The sequence below is a fragment of the Gracilinanus agilis genome, chromosome 6 (genome assembly GCF_016433145.1).
Source record: "Gracilinanus agilis isolate LMUSP501 chromosome 6, AgileGrace, whole genome shotgun sequence".
NCBI classification, from domain to species: Eukaryota; Metazoa; Chordata; class Mammalia; order Didelphimorphia; family Didelphidae; genus Gracilinanus; species Gracilinanus agilis.
In genome coordinates, this window is record NC_058135.1 from 201,310,983 (window position 1) to 201,336,031 (window position 25,049).

The following is a 25,049-nucleotide window of genomic DNA, read 5'->3' on the forward strand; positions in this document are numbered from 1 at the left end:
TGTAGATCTGCCTTTCTAGTGCCCTCTGATTCAAGCAGAAAGGTAACAAGTAGTTATTAAATGCTTAACTTCGTGCCAGGCGACATAGTCCAAACCAAGGTCCTCACTATTTCCAGTATGTGTCCTTTACTTTTCTGCTTCTGAACCTTTTGTTCATACTTTCCCCTTACCTAGAATGTTCTCACCCCTCTCTCCATAATTTAAATCCCATTCATTGTTCACATGCTAGCTTGAATCCAGCTTCTATCCTTCATATGTCCTGACTTCCTCACAGAATGGGAATCTCCACAGATTTTCCTAGACCTTTCCTCTAGTCTCTTCTATAGCACTTCTCCCAGTTTGCCATAGAATAAAGTTATTTGTATGCCTGCCTTCTCTTCCTAGACTGCAAACTCCTCAAGGGCCAGTGCTAGGTGGCCTCCAACATACCCTCAGTGGAAATTCTTCTCAGTGTTGTATTGTGTCCTAGGCCCAAAGTAGAAATAACTGAATATGTCTAAAATATTATCATGCTAACTGCAGCAAGTATAATGTAAAAATCGTTAAAAAAAATCATTCTGGTGTAGACTGCTCAGGTGGGATGGATTGCTCAATAAAATATATTTGGCTGGAAGTAACAGTATGCCCCACTCCTCTGGGCAAAAGGCATTCCCTCATCTCAAAGGATGCTCATTGTACATGAAAGGATTGCTTCTAGGGATATCATTTTGTTAAATTATTCTGATCTGGCTCTTCTGGGGGTTGTTCCTGAGGGCTTTCCTTTATTCCCAAGATTTTCCAAATAGAAACCATTTCTCTTGTTTTTTCTCCCAGGTGAGGGTTATGTAATTGGAACATGATTATTTGGCATGTATCACTTAATGTGGAGAGAATTCCATGGACCAGTGATAAGTCCCTTTCACTCCTAAAAAATAATTCTTGGGTCTCTCAGTACTGCTCATAGATCTACAAAAGCCCCATCTCTCAGGAGACCCCACATTTTTGAACCCTGATTATCACAAAGAAAAAAGTTAAGACAAAATATGCAGAATAAAAGAGTCATTATGTTGGTTTTTTTAATCCTTACCTTCTGCCTTAGAATTAGGATTCTGTATTGGTTCCAAGGCTAGATCACGGGGTTAAGTGACTTGCCCGGGGTCACACCACTAGAAAGAAAAGAGTCATTGTGAATGATTTGCACAACCAAGCAAACCTTACCTTATTATTTTGTATGGCATGTTGTATGGGATATGGGAATGCCAGAATACACCTAAATTAACCAGCTAATTGTTCTAGACTAAAAGGGATGGTTCTACATTCCAATAGCCATGATCCCCAGATGGCAAAGAGTACTGGGAAATGTTATCTTTAAAAAAAAAACCCTTACCTTCTGTCTTTAAATCAATACTAAGTATTGGTTCTAAGGCAGAAGAGCAATAAGGGCTAGGGTTAGCGGACTTGCCCAGGGTCACACAGCTAGGAAGTGTGAGGCCATATTTGAACCCTGATCCTCCTTTCTCCAGGCCTAGATCTCTATTCACTGAGCCACCTAGCAGCCCTAATAAAAGTTATCTTTAAATTTATCTTTTTTCATGAGAACTAATAACAGAGTCTTCTACAAAGGGCCTTTTTCGCATGAAATATACCAAGAGTTCCAATTGACAATAAAGTTTTTATTCACTCTGCTTTACTATTTGACACATATATACTGTCACAAAAAAAAAAGGTAACTTTCAGTTTTTCTTGAAGTGTGTTTTATTGGGGAATGACAAATGTGCTGTTCAATGTCTGCTGAATGGCTTCTAACTTCTGCAGAATTGACTGTTCACTGGTGTTGAAAAGATTTTCTAAAAATGAAACTATGGATATTTGTGGTGTATTGAGAGACCTTTGGCAGTAGTAATGAGGTGAACTGTCATTCTGTAAACCATTTTCCCGGTCTATGATGAATAATAGGGAAGATGAAGGTGGGGGATTCACTCTTTAACTGTCAGTGGTCTCATACTAAAAGCAAAAAGTGTTCAAGGAGAATGCCGAGTTAGGTGGCTTAGAAAGGAGAGGAAAGGGATGTAAGACTGGCTGGAAAAAGGGCTTGTGGCCAAGCTATGGAGGGGATTGAATGGCGGGCCCTCTCCAAAGGAGGACTTTATCCTGTTGTCAGTGAGAAGCCTTATTCCCTGTTGGCTTCCAATCTTGAACTACTACATATGCTCTCTTTTGTACATCTTAGGGATTCACAGAGTGAGTGGGTTGCTGCTAGGGAAAATAGGAGAAGGGAATCGGGGAAAAAAGGAAAGGCAAAGGAACACCCAAGGGATAATTTCTCCCCAGACTCTCCCTCTTTACAGAGGAATGGGTAAAATTTATTCATTCAACATTACTATGTGAAATACCCTGCAGAAATAATAAGAATAAGACAACATTGAGATAACACCAGGAAAGTTTGAAGAGGGCAGCTCAAGCACTGGTGGGCGTATTGTTCTGGTAGACCACTTTTGGTCCAACTGGCTTTGGCATCTCAGTATTTCCAGTGAGAGCATAACTATAATCTTATGGAACCTTTTGATACCTACCCCCGCCCCACTTTGCAGTTTTTCTAATGGATCTACTTTCCAAATAGACAGAAGGAAGGATAATGTAAGAAAGACCTGTCCTTCCAAATACTGCCATAGTCAGGAAAGGGAGCCCTTGTGTCAGGTTGCAGTTAAAACAGGAGAAGGATGAACTATATCATCCTTCAGTGGATAGAGAACCAGATCTAGAGATGTAAGGTCCTGTGTTCAAATCTGACCTAGCTATGTTTCCCTGAACAAGTCACAACCCTCATTGCCTAGCCCTTACCATCAGTCTTCTGTTTTAGCACCAATATACAGTCTTGATTCTAAGATGGAAGGTAAAGATAAAAACAAAAACAAAAACAAAAAAAACCAGACTGGCATTCAAATGCTTCCATGCAGCTCATTAGGTCTGTTGGGTCCCTCTGAGTACATTTGCCTCAGGCCATGTCTTTTTTAGTCCCAGCAGATGGTGGACGCAAAGATGTGGGGTTGCCATGGAGATAAGCCCTAGAGGTAGCTGGGGCTTGGGGAATTGGGAGATGGGAATGGCCACTGCTATCTTTGAGAGTTCTGGTCTATATCCTGTCATGCTGACCAGGCAAGGATTTCCGCTGAATATATATAGTAGAGCCAGCCCAGGGCAAATGCAAGACTGAATATAAATATTCACTAAGTAAGTGATGTGATAACAATAACAATAACCATAATGGCAACACTGGCTCCTAGTTATATAGAGATCTATGCTTCAAAGTGTTTTATATACATTATTTCCTTTATCGGGGTAACATTCTTTCCCAGTAATTTTGTTGCTCACAGCTTCTTCATGGCTTTTATAGGATTAACACTGTGAATGCTCCTCAAGTCATCCTGTCTCCCCCTCCCCTCCCTTAAAGATTGCCCACTCCTGCTCTAGGACTTGGAGCAGGCTCAACATTGTTCATGATAACCAGATGAGACTCAAACTTCCTAACTGAAAAATAGAAAGGCAGACATCCTGTCGGAAATCAACAGTAACAAGGAATTATGGTCCATCAAATCTTCTTATTTCCTCAGATTTCATTCAGCCCAAAGCCAATAAATTGTCAAAAAAAATTTTTTTTCCTCTGGCTCTTATTTGATTCAGCCCTGAGGTTCTGGCATTGAATATTGGATTTAGAAAGAATGGCTTCACTGATGTTTGCCCATTATTACACAGTTCTATCAAAGTAATACATGCTGAACCACATGGGTTTGGGGATTTTTTTGGATACTGTGAAGAAACCCCCTCAATTAGCTCTTTTTTTTTTTAAAAAACCTTGTACTTCGGTGTATTGTCTCATAGGTGGAAGATTGGTAAGGGTGGGCAATGGGGGTCAAGTGACTTGCCCAGGGTCACACAGCTGGGAGGTGTCTGAGGCTAGATTTGAACCTAGGACCTCCTGTCTCTAGGCCTGACTCTCACTCCACTGAGCTACCCAGCTGCCCCCAATTAGCTCTTAAGTTAATAGTCTTAGAGTTGCCTGGGAGGAACTAAGCAGTTAAAAGACTTATCCAAAGACACTGTGTCATTATATGCCAGACATGGGATTTGAATGCAGGTCTTCTTGACTCAGATTGAGGCCAGCTCTAGCCACTACTCCACTCTGCATGTTTACCAAGAACTATATTATAATAGGCTTTAATTCTGTGTGAAATGTATTCTATTGCTGGTAAGAGCTGGGACTGGGTCACAGGTCTGTGAGCAGACTTTGGGCAATAGAATGAAGAATTTTAGAGCTAAAATGGATTTTGAACTCATTTAGTTCAGTCCCTTCATTTGCAGATGAGAATGCTGTGTTCTGAAGAGGTTAAATTTTTTAGCTAAGTGGCCACACTAGGAATAGAATCGAAAGCCTTACTGACTCCTGGCCCAGTGCCTTTCCCATGATAATGCACACACCAAATGGATCTAGTACCAAAAGGATAGAATAAAATTTAACTGACGGTGTGGTTCCTTTTACCCTAGAGTCAAAGAGTATAAAGCATATTTAATTAAAGCAGTACATATACTTTTTTCTAATTTTACTTTTATTGATCTCTGATCTAGAACTAGAAGGGAACTCGGAGGCCATCTGGTTTGGCCTCTCATTTTACTGATGAGGAAAATGATGCCCATGGAGGTTAAGTGAGTTTCCAGAGTCTTATGTAAGAATTAGAAGGGAGTTAGGTGATACTGTGAGTAAACCTAAATTTAAATCCTGCCTCAGACAGTGATCCTGGATGAGTCCCTGAGTCTGTTAGTCTATTAAATGAGGATAATGATAAGCTACTACATAGGATTGTTGTGAGGACCAAATAAGAAAATATGTATAATGTGCATGGGGAGCCATAGAGTGGAGGGAAGTAAGTTGGCTAGAGGTTCCTCAAGGGTCATAGACAAAGACAGGGCTATGAGGCAGTGGCCCCAGACTATGGGATAAAGAGAATTCTAGTACATAGACTGAGAAGTGGTACCCAAGAGACTGTCTGTGCCTAGTTTCTACCAGACTGCATTCTTGTTTTCCCAGACATTTTTGTCAAATATTGAGTTCTTACTCCAATAACTGAGATTTTGGGGTTTATCAAATACCAGGTTACTGTGTTCATTTGCTTCTATATACTGTATAGCTAATCTATTCCACTGATCAACCACTCTCAGAACTAAATTGTTTTGATGATTAGTGCTTTGCCCACTTCCTTCACGTTTAAAAAACTTGATTTTCCCTCAATAAGACTTGACCTTTTGTTCCTCCAGATGAATTTTGTTATTTTTTCTAGCCCTTTAAAATAGTTCCTTAGTAGTTTAATTGGTATGGCACTGAATAAATAAATTAATTTAGGTAGGATTTTATCTAAGACTCAAAGGAAGCCAGAAAAGAAATATTTATAACAGCAGGTTTTGTTGTTTCAAGAAGTTAGAAACAAAGTGCATTGCCCATATGTTGGGGAATGGATGAATCAAACATGGCAGATGAATTTAATGAAATATTGCTGTTCCATGAGGAATGGCAAATATGAAGAGTTCAGAGAAACTTACAAAGACACATAGTGTGTAAATAGAATTAGCTCTAGCCCATTCATAGTCAAAACCCTACTCAACCTAGGCATAGAAATGACGTCACCCTCACCTTCCTTAGTGGGGAGGGGAGACGAGTTACCCACAGTGACAATAAGTAACAAATCAAGAACAAAGGACTGCCCTTTGGGCAGTCCAAAATCAGTGTAGAGATTGCCATTTGTCCACTTGAATTAGAGGTGGACCCCCAGGAAGTGAGGAAAGACACGATCTCTTCAAGTATGTTGGTTACTTCCTGTGGAGGGGGTTCCCGCTTTGAACTTGGTGCTGAAGGATCTCGGCTGAGACCTCTGACTGCTTCTACTCTGAATGGTCACGTGGGTAAGCTAGGCTGACTTCCTTGGCCTACCTTGGCGTTTTCCAGACTCTCTACCTTAAATAGGCTCTTACCTCTCTGATTGCTAGGCCTCGAGGCTTGCAGCTTCATTTATTTAGCCTTTTAACCTTCTCTCTCATCGAGGCCTGGACTAGCCTCTCCTTTTTTCTTTATTCCTATACCTTTACCTTCCTGATTGTAAATAAAGTGCCTTAACCAGATGCTGACTTAAGTCTGATTTAATTACGGAATCAACCTGAATTGTTGATTCCTGGCAGCCACATTTTAAATACATATCTATAAAATACCTAAATTTCCCTCTTACAATAGGAAGCAATGGCAAATGAAGTGAGCAGCACTAAGAGAACAATTTGCTCAATATCCATGGTAATAGAAAGGAAAACAATACTGAAAGACATCTGGTTTTTGATCAATAAAATGATCAGTCTTGATCTCAGACAGCTCTAAGTAAAGCCTACTTACCTGTACAAGTTCAATAGAAGGCATATGATGTCAGGCATGCCTAAAATGTTGTTCTGTTTCCCTTAACTATACTTCTTTATTAGAGAGGAGGCTTTGGGGTGTGAAAAGTAGGGAGGACCAGTTATCAGGAAGTTACAACTACATTACAAAAAAAATGTAGCCAATAATAAAACATTTACAGAAAAAAAATCTAATCCACAAAATTTTCTTGATTACATACAGCATCCATTTTAAACTTCAAAAAACTTTCAAACCCTAAAATGTCGGAGAGCAGGCTTTGTTTAAAAGGAGGGTTGAGCTGAAGGGCCCTGGACCTCCAGAGGGTTCAAGAGGAGAGCTAAGAGTGTGCAAAGGAAGAGTCTATGAGTACTCCTACCTTTACAGTTGTTCAAAGGACAACTTCTACTTTTATCTCACCTTTGTTTTTCCTTGTCCCTTCACTCACTGTATTTTCTCCTAAATGGGACAACTGAAAAAACCTTTTTTTGATTTGAGAATAGGGCATTTAAAAAAATAGTTTAACTATTTCTGTGACAAGTGGCTTTTGTCTTACTTTTCTGATTGCTCTTTTTGTTTCATAAATAGCAGTTTACTTTTTCTACTGTTCTTTGGCTGCATAATTTCAGGGCAAAAAAATTATCTTTGCAATTCACTTTAACATATATACTAAGTATATAGTGATGGGGACTAGAAAGAAATATGCCATATAAAATATAGACATCATCTATGGCAGCTAGAGAATAGGAAGCACTGGTGATTTAGACATGCTAGTTCTTAATAGTAATAGCCTTTATAATGATTAAATAAACGTAACGAGCAATCTCTTGTTCATATCTCCTGACTAACCTCTATGACAGAGGGAGACAACTGCTGCTATTCCTTATCTTTCTGTTGTGACTGGAGCTAGTGATCCATTGGGAGCGAAATAGTCTATTGTTTTCAGGAGAGGAGGATTGTAGGTAACATTCCCAATGGACACAGTTAAACATTATGGTCACAGTAAGAAATTACTGATTATGTCAGGAAATATTCACACACTGTCAGAATAAAGCCCAGTGTAGACCTTGATAGATAAAAGTTTGTTTGAATATCTGCTTTCGGATTTTTGATTCTTTGTGTTGGCTCAAACATGTATGTAAAACAGCTAATAGGGAAACATGACCAATTTTCAAATGGGCATAATTAATCTTCCCGGCTGCTCAGAAACATCTCAGATCATTCCAGTGGGTTGGCTGATATTCTAATTTTACATAGGCAAGATGAACAGAGAACTGCCCAAGGGAAAACTTGTTCTGTCTTTCTCTGCTTTTATAATCATCAAAGTCAATTCCTCAAGAGATTGCATGTCCAAGGAAGAACTTCCAATGCTTTGGTTTTTGAAGAGTTTTATCAGGAGGGATGACTTTATATTTCCTTAAGTATTCTCACAGCTCTGTGGGCTCATCGATGTGGGTATGTACTCTGGCGATTCAGATCGCACCCAGCCCTACTTACCTATCCTGCTTAACTCATAGACTCCTGAATTTACAGCTAGAAAGAACCCTCTGGTCCAACTGTATGATCTTACAGATAGGAAAACTGAAGCCCACAAAAGTCAAATGACTTGCCTAAGATTACATATGTAATAAGAGCAGAGTTAGGATTTGAATCCAGGTCCTCAGGCTTCTTCTCCAAAATCTTTTCTACTATACCATGGTATTCAATCAACCAATTAATTAATTAATTAAGAATATTTTTCCATGGTTACATGATTCATGTTCTCTCCCTCTCCCTTTCCCTCCCCCCTCTCAGAGCTGACAAGCAGTTCTACTGGGTTATACATATTACACCATGGTATACAAGTCAAGTAGGTAAGCACTTATTAAACACTTACTGTAGGCTAAGCCCTGTGTTAAGCTCTGGATAGAAAAAGAAAGGCAAAAACAGTCCCTGCCTTTAAGGAACTTACAATCTAATGGGAAAGATGACATGTAAACAACTATGTTCAGACAAGACATATACAGTATTATTTGGAGGTAATACTGGCAGTATTTTCTTGCAGTAAGTGAGATTTTAGCTAAGACACTGAGGAAGCCAGGGGCACCAGAAGGCAGAGACGAAGGAGAGAGAGCATTCCAGGCATGAGGAAGCGTGTTCTTCAGAGTTTCTCCTATTTCAAAGCTAGTTGACATTGTTGATGGGTTTTAATTATTTTTAAAGTTTGCCTTTGCTGGGGGAGACAAGATATGTTAACACCCTTCTACTAGTAGTATGGTTTCTTCAGATAAGCTATAACAGGTGCAAATAGAACTATAGATAGTCTTTGTGGTGAAAGAAGGAATTCTTTACATTTATTGATAGTAATGTACCATTATCTGAATTTTCAAAGATTAAAGTATACTCTGATATTTTATTATGGCATATTGCAAAGACATAAAACTAGGAGATCTGAGTTCTAGTCTGACCTCTTCTAATTAGCTGGACAAGTTACTTCCCTTTTAGGGGCATCAATTTTTTTATTTTTTATTTTATTTTTAAAAATGCTTACCTTCTGTCTTGGAATCAATATTTTGTATTGGTTCCAAGGCAGAAGATGGTAAAGGTCTCTAGATGTGTCTAGATGATCTATGAGGTCTTTTCCAAATATCGATGATGCCAAAACTCATTATTCCTTCTTTTAGTGTTCCTATTATAATTTGAGGACTAAAACAACACCCAAATCTGTGAAGTATATTTTCTGAAAATTTTGTCTTGGAAGGAAGGTGTTATCTTTATTGCCTTTTAAAAACAGACTCCAGGGGCAGCAAGGTGGCTCAGTGAATTGAGAGCCAGGCCTAGAGACGGGAGTTCAAATCTGGCCTTAGAAACTTCCTAGCTATGTGACCTGGGTAAGTCACTTAACCCCCATTGCCTGGCCCTTACCACTCTTCTGCCTTGGAGCCAATACACAGTATTGACTCCAAGATGGAAGGTAAGGGTTTAAAAAAATAAAATAAAATAAAATAAAATAAAAACCTCCATGAGCTTCATAGTTATTGGAGGACTCACAAGAACTACAGGCTTCTTTGAGCTCATCAGTCCAAAATCTAAAATGAAGCTATTTGCTACTGGATAAACTTAGCCTGCTGTAGATTTACACACACATACAAACACATATATTACAACTATATAGGTACATATGTATACATATATTTCAAAATGACATCCTGTCATCTCCTAATTTATTATTAACCTATGAAGTGATAGGCTCAACAGTTTAATGTGGAGTTCATAATATCCATGTGGTTTTGCTCTCTTAATAACATCTGGGTAATGCATATGTCTAGGTGGGAAGCAAAGGGGAAAAATGAAAGGGAGACCAGATAGGAACCTCTTCTTTGTGGGGAACAGGAGGAGAAGAAAGGAGAGAGGAGTAATAAAAAAAAGTACAATGAGATAAGGAATACTATATATGCTAAATAAGTAGGGCACTAGCAAGTCTAAATTCAGGAAAAATGGAAAATTCAAGAAAAAAAGAGACTACATGCCATTTTAGTTAACAGAAATGTTTCAGTTGGAAAGACAAATTCTTATTTCCAAGCTAGAACAGAGACTCATAGCTGTTGTTTTCCAGTCCAGCTATGCATATAAGGTTCCAGCAGAAAAATTAAGCAAGCTAAGCTCTTTAAGAGATCAATTTGGTTCCATTAATGAAAGATTTATTAAGCAAGGCCCTAAGAGTACAAAGATAAATCTGACTCAGATACTACTCTCAAGGATCTGACTTAGGAGCTAATTAAGAAGGTCCGGTGATATTTTTGTGCTATGCAATCAGCACAATGTCATCTGCAAAAGAAACATGACCTACCTCTCCATGAAACAAGAGTTCCTCTTTCATTTAGACTTTTCAATAGAAGATCCCCATGACACTGGCGAACATCTTCGCTGAGTAAGCATACCCATATTTTATCCATCACTTGATAATAATAGATAATCATCAGACAAAATTACCGCTATTGTTTCATCTATCATTGAATTTTATATCATATTAACATATGCATGAGGGATGCCTGGTTGGAGAAGATGCTTTAAGGCTGCATTTTGTGCCACTAAATCAATTACTTATTTTATAGCTAACAAGAAGTACCTTTGGGTCAATTGTGTGACTAGAAAGACATGGTCTGCTATGGAAAATTATCTGCAAAAGTCTGCCTATTTCTTGCTCATATTTTCATCAAGGATATTGTTGAGACATGCACAGACCATTCTCATTAAATTTTCATAATGATGCAACACTAAGCACATAGGTTAGTAGTTATTGATATTTTCTTATTCATTTTTTTACAGCAATGGCACAATTTTGTTAACATAAATATTTGTGGAATCTTTCTTTAATTTTTTTAAATTTAAATATTTATTAATAATCATTTTTAACATGGTTACATGATTCATGCTCCTACTTTCCCCTTCACCCCCCGCACTCCCCCCACCCATGGCCGACGCACATTTCCACTGGTTTTGTCATGTGTCATTGATCAAGACCTATTTCCAAATTGTTGGTGGTTGCACTGGTGTGGTAGTTTCGAGTCCACATCCCCAATCATGTCCACCCCGACCCATGCGTTCAAGCAGTTGTTTATCTTATATGTTTCCTCTCCTGCAGTCCTTCCTCTGAATGTGGGTAGCATCTTTACCATAAATCCCTCAGAGCTGTCCTGGGTCATTGCATTGTTGCTGGTACAGAAGCCCATTACATTCGATTTTACCACAGTATGTCAGTCTCTGTGTACAATGTTCTTCTGGCTCTGCTCCTTTCGCTCTGCATCAGTTCCTGGAGGTCTCTCCCTTTTATTTAATTTTTAAAAAACTCTTCCTTCTGTCTTAAAATCAATAGTGGGTATGGATTCCAATGCAGAAGAATGGTAAGGACTAGGCAGTTGGGGTTAAGTGACTTATCCAGCATCACAAAGCTAGGAAGTGTCTGCGGTCATATTGGAATCTGGAACCTCCTATCTCCAAGCCTGGCTCACTGTCCACTGAATCACCTAGCTGCCCCTGGAATCTTTCTTTAAGATATCTTGAAAACCAGACTTCAACTGCTTTTGAAATCATGTTATTTCTAATATAGATTTCCTATATATGTATTTAGTTAATAAAGTCTATCTTCATCTTTTTAACTGAAATGGCCCATCCTTACTATAGATTAGTTCCTGAGTTAGAGAGTCAAAATGTGGTGGCTCCATTATCATTGCAGATGAGAAGAGATGGCTATAGAAACACCAACAGACATGTGCCATTTCATATCCATGTGGCACTCCCATATGATCCCAATTCTTATTTGAAGTTTGGATTCCTCAAAGAGAGGCTGACCATTCCCCAATTGACAAATGGTCAAAAGCTATGAATGAGCAATTTTCAGATGAAAAAAATCAAAGCTATCAATAATCATACAAAAAATATTCTAAATCACTCTTGATTAGAGAAATGCAAATTAAAACAACACTGAGGTACCTCTTCGCATCTCTAAAATTGGCCAATACGACAATAAAGGAAAGTGATAAATGTTGGAGGGGATGTGGCAAAATTGGGACACTAATGCATTAATTGGTGGAGTTGTGAATTGATCCAACCATTCTGGAGGGCAATTTGAAATTATGCCCAAAGAGTTATAAAAAACTGTCCATATCCTTTGATTTGGTAATGCCACTACTGGATCTTTATCCCAAAGAGATCATAAAAAAGGGAGAAGGATCTATTTGCACAAAAATATTTCTAGCAGCTCTTTTTGTGGTGACAAATAATTGGAAATTGAGGGGAAGTCCATCAGTTGAGGAATGGCTGAACACATTGTGGTATATATTGGTAATGGAATAGTATCGTGCTATAAGAAATGATAAGCAAGATGATTTCAGAAAAAGCTGGGAAGATCTACATGAATCCATGCAAAGCAAAATAAGCAAAATTAGAAGAACATTGTACTCAGTAACAGCAATATTGTTCGATGATCAACTGTGAAAACTTGGCTACTTTCAGCAATGCAATGATCTGGGACAGTTCTGAAAGATTTATGATGGGGAATGCTATCCACATCCAGAGAAAGAACTATTGATGGACTCAGATCAGAGCATACTGTCTTTCACATTAGTGTATTTATGGTTTTGTTTTGGGAATTTGGTTTTGTATGAGCTTGCTCTTACAATAACCAATATGGAAGTGGTTTTTGCATGATAATACATGTATGGCCCAGATCAAATTGCTTACCATCTCCGAGTACCAATCAAATTGAGAAATGGCTAAACAAATTACAATAAGTGAAATTAATTGAATATTTTGCTCTACAAAAATGATTAATATGAAGAATTAAGAGAAATTTGGGGAAACTTCTATGAACAGATATAAGGCCAAAAAAAAAAACAAAAACAAAAACAAAAAACCCCAACAAAACTCCAGACTCTAAAAAACACTGAAATATTTTGGTACTGAGATCAATGCAATGAATAGTTTCTCCTGCTCTAGCCCATCTCCTTTCATTTGTTCAGTTTATCTTCCTAAAGCACAAGTTTGACCAAATCCTCCCTCTATTCAATAATAGCAGTTACAGTTAGCTACAGGATCAAGTTAAATCCTCTGTTTGGCTTTTTAAACCCTCCATAACTTTGCCCCTTTCTACTTTTTCACTCTTCTTTCTCCTTACACTTCCTATTTCCCCACCCCTACATAGTCTGTCTTTTTGTTTTCTTTCTTACTAGATACACCATCTCCAGATTCCATGAGGTTGCTTATAATGCCTGGAACTCTCCTTCCTTTCTGTCTCTTGGTTTCATTGGTGCCCTTTAAGTTTTAGCTAAAATCCCACCTTCTGCAAGAAGTCTTTTTCTGATCCCTTTACTGTTAGCATCTTCCCTCTGTCAACTATCTCCAATTTATCTTGATTGTGTCTTGTTTATGCAGAGTTGTTTGTACTTTGTCTCTTCTTTTAGAGTCTAGGAACCTTAAGAACAGGGACTGTCTTTTACCTTTATTTGAATGCCTAACAGTACATTTATAGTAGAATATTTCCCCCTTTAAAAAAATATGTTTGTTAAGTAAAAATTCTCAGATATCTCCCTCCTTCCCTCCCTTCCCCACACTCAAGAAGGTATTATTTGGCAAAAAATACATATCTATATGAATATATAAATAATGCCTTGTTTGGTTTTTTTATCAGTTCTTTCTCTAAAGGTAGACATTCACAGTTATTCAAATTATTTCTGTTGATATATATAACATTCTCTTGGTTTTGCTCATTTCAGTCTTCATAATTTCTTGTAGGTCTTTCTATTTTAAAAAAATTATCTTGCTTGTCATTTCTTACCACTCACATTGTTGATGTTTAATAAGTTCTTATTAACTGACTTAATTATATATTCAAATATTTATTAGAGAGATACAAGGACAAATTCAGGACAATTCTTGCATTCATGGAGCTTAAAATGATTGGGAAAGATAATATATGGACACAAGTAGTTAAGATAAAAATTAGAAATATTCTGTAAGGTCATAGATGAGGCCACTGGAGAATAATGGATGGAACATTACCTAGTTGGTTTTTAAATCTTGACAACTCCACCTCCACAAAATCTCTTGCACTCATCTTTCCACCTTTCTCACACATTCAGGACCCTAGTTTGGTCTATTCCCTTTTGTCTAGGATGTTATCATTGCTTTCTAATGGGTCTCCCCGCTTCAAGTCTCTCCCCATTCCAGTCCATCCTTCCATCAGTTATCAAAGTGATTTTTCTAAACTCTAGGTCTGACCATGTCACTACACTATTCAAAAACTCCAGTGGCTCCACAGTGGGTATTTATTATTAATAAATGCTATCTGAATTAAATTTAGTGTGCTGACTGGCCTAGGACTGCTTTGTAGGATACTAGTTCTCACCGTGAACTTAATTCAATTTAACAATTCATGGATTGGGGGTGGGAGGAACTCGTAGGAATAGAGGGGAACATGGAAAGAAATACCCTTTCAAGCTAGTTAGTGGGTTAGGACAATATCCATTCTTTCACACTTGAAATGTTAGATGGATTAAAGAAAAATATGAGGGGAGGGTAAGTTAAGGTTATAGGTTCAAATTAAGCAAAGCAGCTGCTGATTGGGAACACCATCCCATTAACCTACAATTTTGAGCCCACAGAAAAACATCATAGGACCCCAATTAATTTACACGCACTTAAATGGTGGAATTTCCAGAGATACGTCTACCAGAATGTCATAGGTGAAAAAGCAGCATGGCACAGTAAAGACATAGCCATCCTTAGAGTCAGGAAGACCTGAGTTTGAGTTTTGCCTCTGATGTGTAATGGCTATATTATGGTCCTCTAGTGACTTAAATTCTTGGTTCCTCCAAACAACTCTTTAAGGCTTTAAGTTATGATACAACTTGTATCAGTGGACAGTTTCCATGCCAGGAGATTTCCTTATGGATGAAATCACAGATTTGAACCAAAGAAAAGAAAAGAAAAGAGAAGAAAAGAAGAACAGACAAAGAGAAAAGAAAAGGAAGAAAAAAAAGGAGGAAAGAAGAGAAAATGGAAGAGGAGAAAAAGAAACAAGGAGAGAAAGTAAATGAAAAGGAAAATTGAGAAAGTGGGAAACAGGTAAAGAAGAGAAAAACTATATTATTGTTTTCACAACTAAGGATTTCTTAGATTTTGAGTGATAAGACATGTATAAACCAGTGGCATTGCTTGTCAACTGTAAAGGGGAGAGGGAAAAGGGGAGGGCAGGGAGAGAACATGAATCATGTAACCATGAAAAAATATAAAAAAAATAAAATAATTTTTAAAACTCCAGTGGCTCTCTGTTACCTCTAGGATTAAATGTAAAACTCTTCATAATCTGGCTTTTCTCACTTTATTCTCCTCCATGATTTTATGATCCAGAAACTCCCATATCTCATATCTATGCCTTTGTACTAACTGTCCATCATGATTAAAATACTCTCCCTCCTCAATTCTGCCACCAGGCTTCTTTGGCTTCCTTCAAGACTCAGCCTAAATCCCACCTTCTGCTAAAGGTTTCTTCTGGACCACCCAGATGCTAATACCTTCTCCCTGAGATTACTTTCCATCTATTCTGTATATAGAGGGATTTTCATTGCCAGAGAATTCTCTACATCAATTCTCTACACAAGTCCAGTCCTTGTCCCTTTTAATTTATTATTACAAATAACCTCAGCAAGGTACTCAATGCTGATGGATAATCCTTCTATTCTGCTTTTATGGGCAATGAAAACTGAGATCAGTAATGCATTCCCAATCTCTTTCTTTCTCTTCAAAGCCCACAGTTGCATTCCTATTTCCTTATACTTAAAACAATAGATGGATTGTTTCCTACTTCATTGAGGCCATCTAATAGGAGATTCCTTAATTCTCCTCTCCTATTCCTCAACTGTTTTGGCAAGCATCACCCATTCTTTTTTCCTTTCCTACTGCCTCAGAAGGAGAAATTTTCCATTAATTCTAGCAGCTTGTTGGCTTGTCTTTCATAATCCTTTTTGACTGCAGTCACATACATCCATGCCAAATAAGTGTAAAATTAGGGCAGCATTCTTTTCAAAAAGATTTCTGGCCCCAAAAGATGGGAGGTATCCCTTATTCCTTAATAAAACGAATCTTTCTATCAGATAAAATTCTCACCTATCTCCTTCCATTTTGATTCAGCTATGTTCTCTCTCTCTCTCTAGCATCTTCAATTTCTTTTTCTCTATTGATGCCTCATCTGCTTATAAAAATTCTTAGGACTTCCCAATCCTTTTCTCTCTCTCTAACTACTCTACCATCTCTTTCCGCTTTACTTAACTAACAGACTTTTAAAAGAATTTGTCTAATCTAAGTACCTCCCTTTCTTCATTATTTACTCTTTCCTTAAAGCACTTAAAGTCTGATTTTTATCCCTTTCATTCTATTGAAATTATTCTTTTTTTAAAAAGAATCTTTTAAAAAGAATTTTATCTTCTGCCTTACAATTAATACTAAGTATCTCAATTTCAAGGCAAAGAGTGGTGAGGACTGGGCAACTGAAATAAAGTGACTTGCCTAATGTCACACAGTTAGAATGTGTCTGAGGTCAAATTTGAACCCAGATCTTCCCAACTCCAGGCCTGTTGCCCTATCTACTCTGCTAATCAGATACCCCTGAAATTGTTCTTTAAAAGTGACAGCCTAATCTCCAAATGGAAAGAGAGAGTGATGAGTCTCAGGACCTAGGTTCAAATCCAGGATCTGCCATGTGTGACCCTAGGCAAATTACGACCCCTCTGGCCCTTAGTTCCTACATCTATAAAATAAGAGGTTTGGACTAGAAGGTCTCCAAGGTCCTCTCTAGTTCTAGATCCTGTAAATCCTGTGGACTTTTTTTCATTCCTCACCCATAACAGCATTCAACAATGCTGACTACCCTTTCTTCTAGAGAGTCACTCCTCCCTTGTCTTCAGAATCTCTCTAACTGCTCCCCCTCTGTCTCTTTTGCTGTCTCAGCAACATCTTTAAATCCAATATTCCCTGAATTTGTCTCCTTGGCCCTTTATTAACTTTAAATTCTTTCTCTTAGCAGTCTCATTTATTTGCACAGACTCAACTAGCAGTTTTAAACTGATGACTTCCAAATTTTTATTTCTGGCCCTGACCTTATTCCCAAATCCTAGACTCACATTTCTAAATAAATAGAGCATAACTTTACTTTTAGGTTTTGTTAGCTCTTTAATTCAGTATATCCAAAACCAATCATATCAACTTTTCCCCCAAACCTTCTGATTTTAGTATTTCTCTCAGAGGCACCATCATTTATCCAGTCCTTCATAGTCAAAACCTTTGGTATTTTTCATTCTATCCTGTCATGGTTTCCCTTCATTTTATTTCTACCTACTCCCTGAAGTCTATTCTTCATTTTCACTGCAACCTCCTATCCATCTATCCTGCAGATTTCCCATCCTCTAAAGTATTTTTCTCCCATCTAACTCTTGACCCTGTATTTAACCAACACGACTTTATATTGTCACCTCATCTGATACCCTTCCTCCCTCATCCTTATGCCATTCATACTCAGCCAATCTTCAGTTCTGGATTGCCCCCCACTATTTACCTTCTCTCTTTCCATTGACATCCTGCTGAATGTGAATAGAAGAAATTATATAACTGTAGACTGGGACCTTGCTGTCATATTGCAAATATTTTAATTGTTCCTTGATTTATTGTCTTTTTAAAAACCCTTACTTTCTATCTTAGAATCAATACTGTTTATTGTTACCAAGGCAGAAGAGAATTAAGGATTAGATAATTGGGGTTAAATGACTTCCCAGGAAGAATCTGAGGTCATATTTGAATCCAAGACCTCCCATCTTCAGGCCTGGCACTCAATCCACTGAACCACCTGATTTGCTTTCTGTTCCTCTCAGCACAATTCAAATTCTTCCAAAAAAGAGATCTTACATAAGAGGGTGGCCAGGCTGGCAAAGGGCCTTTACATTGTATCCTATGTTGGTCAGTTGAAGAAACTGGGCATGGTTAAGAGATTTAACCCAGGGAAAAGAAATTTTGGGGATGGAAGAACATGATATGATTTTTATTATCTCATTAGGGTTATCTCATAGGAGAGGAATTAGATTTCTTCTCGCTTGGCCCTAGAGAATAGAACTGGGAACAACAGGTAAAACTTGCAGAGATCCAGATTTAGGTTTGATGTTAAGAACCATTTCCCAACATTTAGTGCTGTCCCAAACTTGAATGGGCTGCTTCAGGAGATCGTGGGTTCTCCTTCCTTATAGATTTTCAAGCAAAGGCTGGATAACCATTTGTCAGCTATGGTGTAAAAGGGATTTCTCTTTAGTTGTGTGTTGGGCTAAGTGGACTCTGGCATCTCTTCCAACTCAGATTCTGTGATTCTTATTGTCTGAAGTAACCAGACAAGATTTATAAAGCACCTACTGTGTACTGGATTCTCTGCTAGACATTGGGAACATGAAGATTAAAAAACAGTTTATGCTCTCAAGGAACTTACATTTTATTAGAGGAGACAAGATATAAGAATATATGTTTAAAATATGTACAAAGCAAGGGGTAGCTAGGTGGCTCAGTGGATAGAATGCCAGGCCTGGAGATGGGAAGTCCTGGGTTTGAATCTGGCCTCAGATACTTCCTAGCTATATGACCCTGGGTAAGTCATTCACCCCAGTTGCCTAGTCTTTCCTGCTCGTTTGCCTTGGAACCAATACTTAGTATCGATTCTAAGACAGAAGGTAAGCATGTTTAAAAAATAAAATATATAAAAAGCAAAATGTTTAGGGAAGGACCAAATCCACACTTTCATTGGTTTAAGGTATTCTAATAAGAAAAATCCACCCAAGATTTATATGCCCCTAAAATTAAGAAACTGGTCATTGGAATACCCAGTCAGTAATTGTAATTGTACAGTGCAGGACGTGAATATAGGTCTTCCTAGCTTTGAGGATGACTCTGTATCCACTGTGGTGGTAATGATGATGCTGCTGCTGCTGCTGATGATAGCATTTATATAGTGCTTTAAGACTTAGAGAGTGATTTATACTCTCTAATTTTTTTGTGCTTTATACTCTCTAATAGTTTTGTGCTTTATACTCTCTAATTTTTATTTTATTTTATTATCACAAGAACCCTTACACTTCTGTCACTGGTTATGGAAGGTCTCTGGCAGTTTTGGCAGAGAAAACATATTGTCAGCTTCTGGGACACTGAAATAGCTTTTTATTTTTTTCCCCTCCATTGGTAGGTGATTTATGCCTTAAACACTCGCAGTGATGAATTTGAAGCCAGCGTTGAGGCCCTCAGAGAAGCTCACCAGGATGAACTTCAGAGCATCGTAGCTGAGACCAAGGCCAAGCTCCTACAGGACCAGAGCAGTGCATTAGAACAAGACCTTCAAAAGCGCGTTCACTCTCTGGAAAATGCCCTGGAAGAGCAGAAGAGGCTGACGGAGGAAGCTCTGGCAGAGTCGGCCATCTATAAGAAGCAGACAAAAGAGAGAGAGCTGAGAACAGAGACTGAACATGCTGAGAGGATCATCTCTCTCTCCAAGGAAATGCTTGACCTCAAAGCTGACTTTGAGAAGAAACTCCAGCACAGAAACCAAGAGTCCTCTGAGAGCCCCCAGAGTGAAGGCAGGGGGATGGCAAAAGAGGACCCCAACACGGAGGAGGAGGTGGCTCAGAGCCACAGTGAGGAGATTCACAAGGCACAGAGAGAATTAGAGAAGCTCCGAGCAGAGAACCAGCAGCTTAGCAAGGACTATGCTCTGAAAGCCAAGCAGCTCCAGGCCACATATGAGAGAGAGAACGAAGCCATCAAAAAAGCCATGCAGCAGTCTGTGGCTGAAGCCTTGACACGGTGGCAGCAGGAGGAGGCTGAATTGAGGAAGGGTTTTCAGGTCCAAGAAATGGCTCTGCAGGCCCAAGTGAAGAGGTTGGAAATGGATTTGCAGGCTAAGTGCCAGAGAATAAGTGACTTAAAGAAGTATTCCCTCAAGCTAAAGGAAAAGATTCAGGTAGGTGGTAAAATACTACTGTATCTTAGAACCAGGGGTGTGATGGGAAATGTTTAACCATTGGCTCTCCAGGGTGGAGAAATGTACAAATGACACATTTTAAAGTTTGATCTGTGTTATTAATGTTTTCATCAATTTCTTGTCTAGATAATCAAGAAAGCAATAACTTAAACCCTGGTTTGTGGCTCTTGTCAATTTCTGAAGTGCAAATGTTCAACCTGAAAATTTAACTCAGCTCTTTCAAGCTGATTTGGGCTTGTACCCTCTGATTGAAACTCATAGACATGTAGATGGCCAGATCTAGAAGAGACTTTGGAAAGCATCCACCAGGGGTTCTTCACCTTTTTAATGTCATGGAGCCCTTTGGCAGACTGATAAAGCCTAGGGACCCCTTCTCAGAATAATGTTTGTAAATGCAAAAAATAAAACACATAGGATTACTTGGGAAGCCCATTCTGTTGAAATACAGTTATCAAAATATTTTAGAAAATAAGTGAAGAACCCCAGATCTAGACTAAGTCCCTCATTTTACAGAAGAAAAAAGTTGAGGGAAAGATTCTTGGGTAAGTGTGTTGCCCAAACCTGAGGCATTAATTCTATTTCAGATAGAGAGGCATGCAGTAGTTGTATGTCCTGGGAATTAGAGGTACAGCCTTCTGACAGTCTTCTAAAAACATATTGCTATGACTGTGGGTATTTATGAAGCAAAGAAAATTACCAAGTGATGTCAGGCTATGGTAAAATTCAATATGAGTAAGCTATGGATGTCAGAGAAAGGAGAACTCTCACATCTCTTTTAGGACTTGGACATCCAGCTCAGGACAGCACAGAGAGAAAGCCTGGAATCCAAAAACACTGCGAAAATACTTGGGGAGAAACTAGCTATTGCAACAGAAAAACTCATGTTGCAGGAATGTCAGATCTTACAGGAAACAGGTGAGTTGTTCCAGAAATTTTAAAGTGTCTTATTGTAGCAATGGGCACAGCAGAGAGAGTATTTGGAATAGCTCAGGTGAAAAAGAGAGTGTCTTGAGTGAGTCAGGCTGGATGGCGAGCTAGAACATAGGAGTATAAGAGTTCTGCTAATTCTTGGCTTTGGAGCCCAGAACTAGGAGGGAAGATGATGGAATCATAAATTTAGAAATAGAAGAGACCAAAGAGATAAAATGATTCCTTTTACACCTGAAGAACCTGAGTCCCAAAAAGGCTGCCGAAGGTCACACAGGTAGTAAATGGCAGGGACAGGATTTGAACCCAGATAGCCTGGCTAAGGTGCTGTACCTTTGAAAGATTTACTCTTTTTTAAAAAATCCTCCTCTCTTCCACCATTTCCACTCCTTTATGTCCCCAACTCTGATTATCTTTCAACCTATTTTCATCTAATATTGTGCTTGAACAAAGCTAAGGCATTTGGGAACTATACCAGATTTTTTCAGAAACTAGTTTGTCTGACCACAAAATGTAATTCAGAGGGGTAACTATCATTGTCACTTATTAGAAGCTGGTTGCCATTATGATCTCTGACAGAGCCAAAGTAAAAATAGATCTGGTTAAAAGAGACAGGGAAGGTAATTACATCCTGATAAAAGGCAGTATAAACAATAAAGAAATATCAGTACTCAACATGTATGCACCAAATGGTATAGCATCCAAATTTCTAAAGGAGAAGCTAGTGGAGCTCAAGGATGAAATAGATAGCAAAACCATACTAGTGGGGGACCTCAACCTTCCCCTATCAGATCTAGATAAATCAAGCCAAAAAATAAATAAGAAAGAGATAAGAGAGGTGAATGAAATCCTAGAAAAATTAGAGTTAACAGTTATGTGGAGAAAAATTAATAGGGACAAAAAGGAATACACCTTCTTTTCAGCAGCACATGGAACATTCACAAAGATAGATCATGTAATAGGGCACAGAAACATGGCAAACATGCAAAAAAGCAGAAATAATAAATGCAACCTTATCAGATCATAATGCAATAAAAATAGTTATTAGTAAGAATACATGGAGAGCAAACCAAAAACTAATTGAAAATTAAATAATATGATTCCCCAAAATAATTTAGCGAAAGAACAAATCATAGAAAAAATAATTTCATTGAAGACAATGACAATGATGAGACATCTTACCCAAACCTATGGGATGCAGCCAAAGCAGTTCTAAGGGGAAAATTTATATCGCTGAGTGCATATATTAACAAATTAGGGAAGGCAGAGATTAATGAATTGGGCCTGCAACTTAAAAAAACACTTATTAGAAGCCCTATAAATACAGTTCAAAGAAATCCTATAAAAGGAAGTCCTATAAATAAAGCTAAAGGAAAAATCTCAGACTTGGGGATCTAGAGATTGTTAAAGGTTACACAAAGAGATCATACCCTCTTCTCTCTTCCACCAATTAACTAAACATTTTACTGACTGAGCTGTCAGTCATGCCAGGAAGGGATGGTTTTATTTGGTTTCTACTCTGTGCTGACTAACTTGAAATATTGATAAGGGATGCTAGCCAATCGACATTCTTCCTCTGTCACCACCATGCAAAAAGAAGACTCTTGGAAGATTCAGGTGTCAGTCAGTCTTAGTTTCCTAAACACCTGAGAATAACAATAGACATCACTGAAACTTGTTTCTCCCTCTCCACTTCGTCAAGTAAGTTCTAATTGGAAGTCCTTTATTCCTACCTACCATAGTGTCTGAATAAGGCCAAGGCATTTGGGAGCTAGACCAAATTTTTTCAGGAATTGGTTTGACCAAAAAAAATGTAATTCAGAGGGGTGACTACCCACATACCTACTGAATGGATCAATGCCCCCAAATGTGGCATGATGGTGATGAATTTGGTAAAAAGGAAATTTAGTTGATAAGGTTCAGAAAGAATGGGAGGATGCTTTCCAGTACTGGTTTAAAGGGGGTGACAATGGAGGTCTCTGTGTAGACTGGAAGTGTTCTAGGGATACTGAACAATTATGTTGAGAGAGGAATTATATGGTGTTCGTGTGAGGGAGAATGCTAATAGGTGGGAAATCAATAATAAACTTCTTTCATTCCAAATTGTTCTTAGATGCTATCCTAGTTAGATAGGGGAAACACAATAAAAAATTGGGCTTTGCTTCTGTCTGCTATTGCAAAATGAGCTCAAGCCTGAAAGTATATCCAGGAAGATGGGCTCATGGAACTGGAAATATACCCAAGAACAGACGAGATGCTGAGGTCAAGATAGTGGCATTATTTATAGGAATTAAAATGCCTACTAAGCACCAGACCCTATGGGAGGAAAAAAAGAGGAATAAGATAGGGTCCTTAGTTAAAAGGAGTTTATATATTCTCAGGGAGACAAGACTTAAATACTCATAGAGAAGCAACAATATGAGGTAGTACCGAATGAGTGGTAGAAACAGAAGGTGGTAGAAGAGTTCTGAGGTCAAGATTGCTATGGGCCAGAGTGCTCAAAGAAGGGACCATCGTGGAGTGGTGCTTTGAACTGAACCTATCAGGACAGGTACAATTTAGATACATGGAGACAACTTTGTGGGGTTGGGGAGGCAATTGGTTATGGAAGGAATTGCATGAAGAGAAGTAAAGAGGTGAGTGTAAATGTGGTTTGTTTGATAGACAGTGAACAGAGCAGCCAAGACTGACTGGAGCATAAGACTGTGATGGGGTAGAATGAAGTTGGAAAGATAGATTAGGGCCAGATCGTGGAGGACTTGATGTGAGACTAAAACTAAGGAACTTCTTCTGCATTTACAGATGAGATGAAGACTTTACTCAGCTCCCAGAATGAGGCAGATGTCTTCAAAGTTCCCAACTTTTGTCTTCAGCAAGAACAGCTGTCCATCCCAGAATGCACATGTGCCAAAAGGTTTGAAGATGCCCAGGTAGAGTATCCCACTCAAGTTTGAGTGCAGGGCTTTGCCTTGGACTTATAAGTGTGGAAAAAATCAGTCTCAGACTTGGAGTTCTTTCAACTGAATTAGAACAGTTGTAAGAGTCATTTCAATTCAACAGTAATATTTACTAAACTCTTCTTGTGCTAGGCATGTGCTAGGTATTGAGAAGAGAACAAATAGTTCCCTTCTCAAGGAATTTACATTCTCCTGGGAGAGCCCATATACAAGGAAATACCAGGACATAGAAGGAATAAGAGAATATAAATAAATGGAGGTACTGGGGAAGACCTTGCACATGAGGTGGGCACCTGGACCAAACCTAGAAATGACTGTTCTGAGGGGTGGAGGTAAGTAGAGTTAAGGAGAATGTGTACATTCAAAAAATGGGAGTCAGCCAGTACAGACACATAGATGGGAGATGGAATAGTAAGTTTGGAAAATTATAGTCCTGGTGGAAAGGAAAAAAAATTATTAAGCATCTGCTACATGACAGGCACTATGCTAAACACTTTGCACATTTAATTCACTTGATCTTCACAACAACTTGGAATATAGATGCTATTATTATCCCATTTTACAGTTGAGGAAACTCAAGCGGTCAGAGGTGAAATGACTTGCTCAGGGTCACACAGCTAGGAAGTGTCTGAATGTTATATCCACTGTGATATCTAGTCACCTATTTGGCTGGAATATAGAGTAACCATAGGAAAATAATATGAAATAAGTCTGGAAAGCTGAGTTGCAAGCAATTTGTGGAGAGCTTTAGAGAGCCAGGTGAGGTGGTTTGTATTTTATTCTAAGGTCATTAGGGAACCACTGAATGTTTCAGCAGAGAAGCTGTATGACTTCTGCCTTAGGAATATCATTTTAGCAGCTGTTTCAAGACACAAATCTTACACAGAATCCAATATATTACAAAATATCCTGGTACATGTCCCAAGTAATTCAATTTAATAAACATTTATTAAGCACTTATAGAATGTAAGACCTTGTATCAGGTAATAATGGAACTCAAAAGATAAATAAGACACTGGGGCAGCTAGATGACACAGTGGATACCATGTCAGGCTTTGAGTTGGGAGGACCTGAGTTCAAATTTGACCTCAGACACACCCTAGCTGTATGATCCTGGGAAGTCACTTAACTCCAATTGCCAAATTTCAAAAGAGCAGCAAGGGCTCTTCTGTGATACTAAGACAGAAGGTAAAGGTTTAAAAAAAAAGATAAATAA

At 38.4% G+C, this 25,049-nt stretch overlaps 1 protein-coding gene across 1 annotated transcript in view; it reads left to right on the forward strand.

Moving 5' to 3' along the window:
• FAM184B (family with sequence similarity 184 member B) overlaps positions 1-25,049 on the forward strand; it is a 108,966-nt gene that overhangs the window by 28,134 nt on the left and 55,783 nt on the right. Inside the window, exons 2-4 of the mRNA XM_044680472.1 lie at positions 19,158-19,928; positions 20,729-20,864; positions 23,679-23,806. Coding sequence (XP_044536407.1) covers positions 19,158-19,928; positions 20,729-20,864; positions 23,679-23,806 — 1,035 coding nt within the window. The remainder of the gene's footprint in view (positions 1-19,157; positions 19,929-20,728; positions 20,865-23,678; positions 23,807-25,049) is intronic.